Source organism: Panicum virgatum, chromosome 3K (genome assembly GCF_016808335.1).
Source record: "Panicum virgatum strain AP13 chromosome 3K, P.virgatum_v5, whole genome shotgun sequence".
In the NCBI taxonomy this organism is placed as follows: domain Eukaryota; kingdom Viridiplantae; phylum Streptophyta; class Magnoliopsida; order Poales; family Poaceae; genus Panicum; species Panicum virgatum.
In genome coordinates, this window is record NC_053138.1 from 43701304 (window position 1) to 43711678 (window position 10375).

The 10375-nt window shown below is 42.3% G+C and overlaps 1 protein-coding gene across 1 annotated transcript; it reads left to right on the forward strand.

The window, feature by feature from the left end:
• Positions 1-1074: 1074 nt before the first annotated feature.
• LOC120699248 (protein RETICULATA-RELATED 1, chloroplastic-like) lies at positions 1075-7840 on the forward strand. The gene is made up of 8 exons (XM_039983170.1): positions 1075-1530; positions 3062-3223; positions 3315-3407; positions 3482-3597; positions 4237-4335; positions 4418-4723; positions 4825-4989; positions 7181-7840. The coding sequence occupies exons 1-8, from the start codon at positions 1135-1137 to the stop codon at positions 7443-7445; spliced, it is 1602 nt and encodes a 533-aa protein (XP_039839104.1). The 5' UTR covers positions 1075-1134; the 3' UTR covers positions 7446-7840.
• The last annotated feature ends 2535 nt before the right edge of the window (positions 7841-10375 follow it).

A 10375-nucleotide genomic window follows, 5' to 3' on the forward strand; every position in this document is an offset into this window, starting at 1 on the left:
AAAAAAAGACACTACACACACTAAAGATGGCAACGGATATTATCGCGCGCGGATAGTGACCCTGTAAACCCGAACCCGCGGAGCAAAAAACCGTGCCCGCACCGTGCCCGTCACCCGCAACGGGCACCACCTTACACCCGCGCCCGCTACCCGCGGGTAACAAATGCCCGCGGGCATGCCCGTACCCGCCAAGCCGGCCGCTAGATCTAGGATCTGGGGAGGGCGCGATGGCGGAGGGCGGCGGCGGCCGGGACGGTGGTGGGGACAGCGGAGTGCGGCGGCGGGGACAGCTGAGGGCCGCGGCGGCCGGGACGGCGGCAGGGACAGCGGAGGGCGGCGGCGACCGGGGACGGCGGTGGGGAAGGTGGAGGGCGGCGGCGGCCGGGACGGCGGCGGGGACAGCGGAGGGCGGCGGCTACCGGGGACGGCGTCGGGGAAGGCGGAGGGCGGCGGGGACAGCGAACGGCGGCGGGTAAGGCGGAGGGTGGAGGGCGCGACGGCGGCGGGACGGTGTGCGGCGGCGGCAGGTGCCGGTTGCGGAGGCCTGGTCGGGGTGGGAGAGGGTGCCGAGAGCAGGAGGTGGAAGAGAGCAGGAGGTGGAAGAGACGCCGACGGAGGGGAGCCGGCGGCCCTGGAGGCCGAGCGCCGAGGGGTTGGGTTGGGGGCGCAGGGGCGATGGGGTTTGCGCCTTTGCGGCTTGGAGTCGCAGACTCGCGGTGGGTGACGGCTGGGAGACTGGGAACTGCGAACCCTAGAAACGATTATATATACTCATGATTTTGGCCCCACATGTCAGCGGATATGCAGGTTTGCGGGTTCGTGTATCAAATTTTGAAATCCATTAGCAAATACCCGTCGGGTTTGAAGTCGTACCCGCGCCCGCGCCCGCGAGTACAAACCCAGACCCAAATCCGTGCCCAACGGGTTCGGTGTGTGCGGATTTGCGGGTTTTTTCTACCCGTTGCCATCTTGAACACACACAAACCGGTTAATGGTCACGAGTCAAAATTTGATAAAACTAACCCCGTAATGAACAGATAGCCTCCTCTTTCGATAAAGCCCCCGACGGCACGGCGCCCAGGGGCCACCACCAACCCTCCCCCTCCCCCGCCCCTCGCCTCCGCTGCGCCTCCCATGGCGTCGTCCCTCGCCGCCTTCCACCTCACCCTCCCTCACGCCCACCCGCACCGCCACCCAGCCCGCCCCAACCCCACCACCGGCCTCCTCCGCCTCCTCCCGTCGCGACGCCGCGCCCGCCCCCGCGCGGCCGGCCGCCTCGCCGTCTCCGCCTCCTCCACGTCCGCCCCGCCCCCCTCGGCGGACCGGTCTGAGGCTGCGTCGTCGCTGGAGAGATGCCTCTCAGCGACGGACCCGGGGATGGGGACCGGGGCGGCGGCGCCGGCCTCCGCCCCGCCGCGCGCCCCACCGGCGATGAAGGGGGGACGGAAGCAGTACGGCGCCTTTGGGGCCGTCACGCTCGAGAAGGCCAAGCTCGACCTATCTCAGCGCCGCAAGAAGATCATGCCTGAGGTTGGTACCTAATCCTAATCGTTTTGTTGGTTTGCGCAATTAATCTTTAACCGCAAGAAGAAGGGGGATTTCAGATATAGAGGTTTAGGGAATTTTAGAGACACGCCTTTGAGTTTGAATCCCGCCGGATTGAGTAACATGATTTCCTGATGGCATCCTCATGGATTTCATTTGGAAAAATCAGATGGATAGACAGTTTAGAATGCCAAAATATTGGATAAGGCATGCTGGTGCAGAGGCCCCTGTGGTTTCCTGTTGTGTTATGGGAGATCAGTGATGATTGTAGAATGATTCTGCTGCATAAAGCATTCAAAGGCTCGGTGTGATTTATTCATCAGCTTATGACCCCTTCCCCTTGCTTTTATTCTGTAACCATGCTCTGAAATGGAATCACTATGTGGCATGATTGTCTGCTCCAGTTTTCCGGATTGCATGTGCTAAATAAAATAGGTGTGCGATTCACCTTGCAAGGCTGTATAACATTTTCCCCCAAAATATTCCATGCTTTCTATCTGCCTGAGTGATATTTTTGCTCTGGTGAGAAGTAGTGACTAGTGAATGGAGATTCTAAAACAACAATGTTTTGGAATTAAACTACATTGCCATTTCTTGCAGTTTTATCTTATTTTTTTCTGTGGTATTGACCTTTTAGCAAGCTTTATTAGACCTGGTTTTATATTTCCTTTTTCAGTTTTTTGTTCTATTTTGAAGAGGCATCAGTAATTACACCACAATACCACCAAATTATATCTCAATAACCGTTTGGCTTAGAACCTGTGAGTTTAGTGCAACTAATTAAGATTAAGTTTTGATTTCAAAATATTCAGATCACCCAGAAATTACTGTTGTGGTATCAGGAGTGTTCCTATGTTTCATTTTATGGTCTTTAAACCATTATATAACCAAATGAATTCATTAAACATTTCCCAGTTCTTGTGATTCTGTTGGAGTTACCATTTTGCAAATTAGCTCAACAGTTCAAGTGATGCATTGACATCCTTTACATCCTTGGAAACCCATGGAATTTGTTTAGGCCTGGTGATCTTTGCTTGACATTGCAGTACTACAGTAGAAAACTTCTAGTTGGAAGCAGGAAGGGCTTGTTATTCGAGCTTTACGCATTTCGTGTGACTTCAACAAGGGAAATGGTGAAGGATTTTGTTTGGTACAGATTTCAGGGGCATTAGTTTAAAGAAATAATCAATGTTGATACAAAAGCCTAATCGAATTGATGTTCATATATAGCTGAGCTAGTCATGATTATGCATCCTGTAGGGTTACATGGGAAACCTTGTAATGATGAACTAATCTGTTCTCCAAGTTTCAGGTACATTGTGTCGGTCTTACATTAACCTAGGATTAGACTTAAATTATTATTGAGAACACATGACTAGATATATAGTTGTTTGACTTGAAACCTAATAATAGTCTATTTCTTGTTTACCTTATTTGCTATTAACACAAAGTAATGACAAGTTGCCTGGGTCATGTGCTTGTTTTTTCTGATCACGAGTTTCCTTTCAAATTTTAGCTGGCCACAGGTGGCGGCGGTGGAGATATAGGAAAAAGGATTGGTCATGGAGGGGGTGATGGTGGAGATGATGATGGTGATGATGATGATTACTTTGATGATTTTGATGATGGGGAGGAAGAAGAAGGTGGACTTTTTAGGAGGCGAATTGTTGTACAGGAGGTAAGATACCTAATATTTTGATTTAGATGAAGTTAGTGTTGATAAAGTTTTGAGATTTTTGAGCTGATTAATGCTTCTTTTCTTGAGGCAGCTTTTCAATAGAGAGTTTGTAGAAGCTGTGCTCCAAGAATGGTGCAAAACAATGAGTAATTTGCCTGCTGGTCTCCGCCAAGCTTATGAGATGGTAAAATTTGTCCTCATCTTTCGTACGTATGATTATTGAATAACATGAACTTTACATGATATATCCGATTGTAGGGTTTGGTGAGTTCTGCACAGATGGTGCGGTACCTATCAATATTTGCAAGGCCTACAACCACTAGGTCCTTCTCAAGAGCTCTTCCAGGATGGCTCTCCAGAGGTCTTGTTGGAAGGTAACATCTGAATCATGTGCACAATGAAACCCTAGATTGCTCCTGTAATTTAGAATTTAGTTCAAAGTTGAACTAAACATGACTTACATGAGGAATTCAGAAACTCCTCAAACCCAAACACATTGTTAGTTTATATTTAATTAGTATATAGTAATAGTTCATGCCAGCGGAAACTCATGTAGAACACAGCACAGGCATTTCATTGCTGGGATAGTGTTAAAACTGTTTCTATAAACAGTTTATGCAAAGAACAGTGAAGAAAATGCCCTCCTTATTGTTCTTTCCTAGCCAGATCATTGCCCTTTGGCATTGAAATCAGTCATAATGACAAACCCACCCTAGACACGCTATGTTCCTTTGACGATTGAGGTTTCATAAACAGTCAACAAGCAGCAATTGTGGGGAATGTGCCTGCTGTTGACTTGTAGGGGGCACATAATTCAATTAGTTGTAATGAAGTCTTGCGAAAGTTTTCAGAAATAAAATTTGGTGATTTGTGCAACTATTTGGTCATAAAAACTGTGGTTTCCTCCTGTGTGCTTGAAAAATTAAGAACTGTGGTTACCTTTACTTGAAATAAAAATTCCATAAATGCCGTCACATGGATGGCTTACTTTGATTTCAATTGTCATGTTGCAGAACACTTGCAGATCCAGCATTCCCACATAAGATGGCTTTTGAGTTTATTGCTAGCTTTTCCTCATCAATTTGGTGGGAGATGAATATTCGCAAGGAAAGGTATGTTTTAATTTGTCTATGAAAATCCAGCAATTTCACGTTATTATTTAATGTAACCCATTTCACAATTTTGGGAAATCAGGTTTCAGCAAGAATGGGAGTTGGCTGTTGTTAATGCTCTGACTGCGTCTTGTTGCAACTTGATGGTTCTTGGGCTTTTGGCACCATGCCGTTCATATGGGAGTACGTCTCGATTTGACTTCCAAAATACAATTGAGAAACTTCCAAACAATATATTTGAGAAGAGCTATCCGTTGAGAGAGTTCGATGTACCAAAACGAATCAGTGCATTCTTTTATAAGGCCGCGGAGCTTAGTCTGGTTGGTTTCGTTGCTGGCTCTGTTCAAGGTGGTATGTCGAAAGTCTTGTCTGAAAGAAAAGAAAGAAGGTGGGTTTTTATCATAGCATTCATTCATTCAAAGTCATAAAAGGCATGCTTTGAAGGCTTATCTGATGCATTCTTATCTTCTTTGCTATCCTTCAATTTAGGTTATCGGTGGCTATTCCTTCTGTCAGTACCAATGCCCTTGGTTATGGAGCTTTCCTAGGATTATACGCAAACTTGCGTTATCAATTGCTATATGGACTAGACCAATATATGGTAAAGCGCTTTGATGTTTTGGGTGTGGCAATCTTCTTTAGCACAGCAGCAAGGTAAATATCTATTGACTTACATATGAGTTTTTTGCTGAATAAGTCATTGCTTATTAGTTTTTTGTTGGTCTTGTTCATTATGCACAAAGAGAATATAGCTCAATGCTGACCAATATTGATGATGAATGGCATATCACTGTTATTATTACATTTATTGGATGCTAGTAGCATCATGAGGTACTGATACATGTGATCTTATAACTCCTTTGATCCTTCCGATTTATGGTCAATGGACAGAATATAGGTTTAAGTTGTACTTACTGTTTGACTCTGAGATGAGGATGTTGTAGCAACAAAACCATTTGGTAAACAGGTCGCTCACCCTGGAATCCTGGATACAGCCCTTCCCTTGGGTGAGCTGGTTGTGTGCATCTATTTGTGTGTGGTAATTCTTTTCTATTCGGGGGGTGCGTGTGCATGTGTTTGAAGTGTGCCTGGGTGAGGCTTTCTAAGCCTAATAAAATGATGCACTGTCTCCCACATGTTCAAGAAAGAAAAAACCAAAGCATTTGGTAATAGAGATGAAATGTCAACTACTGAAAACTGAGAACCAGTAAGTTCTGACTTAATATCCATTTTCCTTCTAGATCCTGGGAAGGTCCTGTATGAAATTAAGAGTGCATGATTAACTAACCATTTGTTGTAACATTGTTTGTTTAGTAAATGCTATAATCTTGGATTTCATAGAACATAAAACATTAAACTATTGGCATAACATACTGTGGTAGTTGCAAACCCTCTTGCAACCGTCAATATTAACCACCTTTCTGGTATCTGCTGGTGGGCATGTAGTGTTTTCTTCCAGTTATAGGTGAGAAACTGCATATACTGTCCTTGCTTATTCTTTGAAAGTCTTAATTGTTTTAAGGTTCGCAAATGGGATTTTGGTTTTCTGTGTTTAGGACAGTTGGTTATTGCCACCTTCCTGTCTGTAATTATCAGTTCCTGCAATCAGGACAATTAATTTGATTTCTCAATTCTAAACGTCTCTTCTTTAAAATTTAACTAATGCAGTGTCTGTATTATGCCAGGTCATTTTGTAGTTATAACCATTAGATCGAACTCGGTTTAAGCCTTTGCATCTGGATGTTTATAAATTTCTGTGTGTATTTCATCAAAGAACGTCCTTTTATTAAAAGCACCTTTCTAATGCACCTTTTAGCAAATTATATATGCACTTTAATGAAAGGATATCTGTTCATTGAAAGACACCTTCTGATGATACTCTTTAGAAACTGCAGAACCTTTTAGGAAACTATATATGCACTTTAATGAAAGGATGTCTGACAACTTCTGATGGTACTCTTTAGAAACTGCAGATAGTTTTAGAGGTATTGATAGTGAAGTAGACAAAGTAATCAGAAGAAAGTGCTGACCATATGCTATTACATCATGAACTGCCTGTTTGTCTGCTTACTGATGGATCTCTTGACCGTGGTAAAAGATGTTATATCGCTATAGTTTCTCAGGTTCATTATATTGGTTCTTCAACACTTGCACATTGCCAAACTTGCCCAGGATTGATAGCCTACAATCTTATCATGAGGAACATCAGTTAAATTGCATTATTTTGGGATAGATATGCTGTAAAGATAGTTAAATATTGAATTTGTTTGGCTCCCAAACTGGTTGAAGGATAGTACCTTTTTTTTTTAGCTTCTCAACATCAGCTAGCTGTTGGTTAGGGTTCATATGGTGCTTTGAAATAGAAGAGTGTACATTGTGTGTGGAGGTTGCAGAACTGATTTACAGACTAAAAGTGGGAAAAACCGTAATACCATAAGCCACCGTTCATTGATGGCTGTTGTATGTGGCTCGCATGTCTACATGCAAAATTATTGGCGTAAAAATGCAAATCACCTCGGCAAAAAGCTTTTGATGGCCTTCAGAAAGAGTTATATAAGGAAAAATTTTCTGCATTTAATACCTTAGGTCATTGCATTGATCATATTCCCAGCATGATTCTTATTTACTCTTCTGTTTTTGTATTCACTTTTTTCTGTATTCACTTTTTTCTGTTAATTTTCAATTTTATTCTCATATTTTTAACCTAATTGTACCCTCCTTTCTTTGGTGCCTGTTGGGTTTCATCTCTGGCCTAATCCAACTTGGTTGGACAAAAGGATAATGGACCACTCCATGTTCTATGAGTTCTTGTTATATCGCTAACGTAATGGTACATATATTGCAGACTGATGAATATTCAGATTGGTGAGGCTTCAAGGCGAACATGGCTTGGGGAGGAAGCTGATCCACAATACTCAGATCGACTTCTGAGAGCTTACAAGAGGCCTGTCGAAGTTAATGTGGACCAACAAGATTCACGATGGTTTATATCCAAGGATGCAATGGTATCTGGCCTTGGTCTATTAGGCATCAAGCAGGGTGGACCTGAGACAACAATGTCCAAGCCTCGTCGAAAGAGAGTAGTCCGCAAAAAAGTCGCCTCAGGTTGAATTTAGTGGATTTGGTAGCAGTGCTGGAACAATTTTGCTTCAGTTCCACAATGGCATATGGAGTTCGACGAAGCATGGTAGAGAACAGCTGTTGGCAATCAGCGGAGGCATCTAAGCTTGTGGTTGTATTTTGAGGGGGTGGTTCAAAGGTGTAGGCCCATTACCATTTTGTAATTTCTTATTACTATCTTATCGTTTTTTTCCGGGAAGAATAATATCTTGATTTCTTGGTAATGTCGTGATCAAAATAGACACGCTTAGTGGTAGTCTTGGAGATTGTTGAAAGATATGGTCCTTAACATGAGAAAGAGATTCTGCATTGAGTTAGATAAAATGGAAACTGTTTGTACGATCTTTTGAGCTGTAACCAGTTGCTAAGGCCCTACTTTCCTGCAGCTTATGATGTTTGTTTCTACTTTCAATAGTTGCAGCCGTGAAGCTCCTGGACGATACTTGCTTGTCTTAAATGCTTACGTCCCTGCAAGTATGGCCACATTTACAGCTTCCGAAAGGTGAAGGAAGATCCCATAAAAGTTCAACCCGTTGGTTAAAATACTGCTAACAAAATTGGGCGCTTCAGGATGGGGATCTGCCATGGTACTCCATCCATTCGAAATTATAAATCGTACGGACTTTTTTAATATATAGTTTTTTTCTGTGTATCTTGACATAGTGTATACCTAGCAGTAAAGAAAAAAACTATGTAAACATAAGAATTAAAATGATCTATAATTTGAAACGGATGAAATATTTTGTTGCTTAAATTTATAAAACTGTTCAAATATGTATATTTCATAAATATGTGGTGTGTCAAACCCATACATGAGCAAACCGTTAGGGCAAGACATAGATCTATAACTACATTAATATGCTTTTTTTGCATTGACAGTGAACACTTCTTTTACCTTGCTGACATGTACCAGCACGTGACTGGTAGAAAATTAAACAATTTAAATGTGTGACCGAATTTCTATGGTAATTGCTAGTAACCAGCCAAATTGCCGATCCTAACTTGAAAAAAAATGTGGCGGGGGGATCCCACCGTTTTTCATTAAGAGGAAGCAACATGGCTTCACCCGGCCGCGGAAAAATCCCCCATGCCCGAGAGGGCCAAGCCTTGCGGTGAGCACAGCGAGGGGTTTCTTTTTGTCCACGAGAAAGTTCGTCTCGGCTGGGAATTGAACCAGCGACCTCGAGTGGGGGTGCCATCGGGCTGGGCTAGCCAATTGACCGCCCAACCTTAGGCGCTGATCCTAACTTGAGTTAGGTACTTTCTTTTAATTTTCTTATTTCAGTTGCTACTTGATATAGCACATTCTATTATGATGAAGGAATAACTCCACGCTCGTGTTATTATAGAAAATGAGAAATTTTACTATATTTGGAATAAATAAGAACCATTCATTGTGGTAAAATCAATGGATGAGATCTAAGAGGTACCGAGAGGCACCTCAAAAAAGTACCAAATATGTGGGACCGGGACTAATATTAATTAATTTTTTAATATGTTCAGATTATGAAAATATTCTTTCATTGAAATTATTTTTTCTTAAATTCACATATTGAAATTAAGGGGCAGCAATACTCAATAAAAATATTTCGGAAGGTACCGCCTGGTACCTTCGAACCACCTGTAACAAGCCTCTAGAAAAATATAGCACAAGTACCGAGGTATTTCTCCAAAATGTTAAGCTAGTGATAGTTTAGGGATGGAGATAGATAACAAAAAACAAATCCGATTCATGGAAAGCAAGAGCTTAATCCAAAGCTCTTAGGGTACAAGATCTAAAGGTAGAATAATATGGTCTATTGATAACTTATATTAGAGACATCAAAAGCAAATCACAAAAACGTGAGGTATTTCCTCTATGCTCAAAATCGTTATACACTAGTACTTGACAACTGTAGAACAATTATACAATTAGGTAAGTATAGCTAAGATACTTCTTGACAACACACTAGTGTAGCATAGTTGTAAAACCAAATTTTGCATCTAATTCTTGAAGTATCTAGCTAGAGACGTGATTGTATTTTCACAGTTGAACAACATATGATTTGCCTTTTCGAACTCTTGATAACAAAATCCAGTCTGATTTTTGGCACTTAAATGTTCATGAACCACTGTGATATATATGCGATTATACTATTGCGTCGTGTTGGAATTTATGGGCTTGGCCCATTTAATTTCATTTACAATTAAAGAATCAAAAGCCCACTAATAAATGTTAGGGAATCAAGTGTTTAATTCCATATAGGTATTTATGGAGGATTTCAATAGGCTTAAATGGTGAACCTTGTGTACATCCATTGTGAAGTCAGTTAGAGGAGATAGGCAAACCAAATTAGGCCCCTGACTTCGGAGTGTCCGGACATATACCCGGAGTATCCGGCTTAGCTTGGTCGGACCTGATGATTCATGATTGTAATCAAGTCTCATACGCCCTTTAGAACGTCCTTGAGGCACTCATGACAGTAACTGACTTTCATCAACGCCCTTTAGAACATCCAGCCTCCTCTCATTCCCAAAACACAACTCAAACACTCTCTTAGGTACTCCTGCTAAGGAGACCTCTCCCTTCTCCCTCAGCTTCCTTGTGGCTCTACATCGAATAAGGCCAATCAAATAGTTTGATTATTCCAGCTAGTACGATGAACATGCACTGGTCCCGTCTCGGGTACCGTCTTAAACTTCTGTGTTTTCATTCTGTTTCTTTTTAAATTTTTCTTGATCTTGAACACGTGCACATGCTATGTCTACTCACCATATTCATGGAAACATTGCTCAAATATATATTTAATTTTGGAATTAAAATGTGTTCGAAATTGCCTAGTTTTCTAACAATCTAAAAACATGATTATGTTAATAGGCTTTCAGTAGCTAGCTTTGCTGCAACAATCAAACCACCTTCTTTTGATGGTTCCAACTTCAA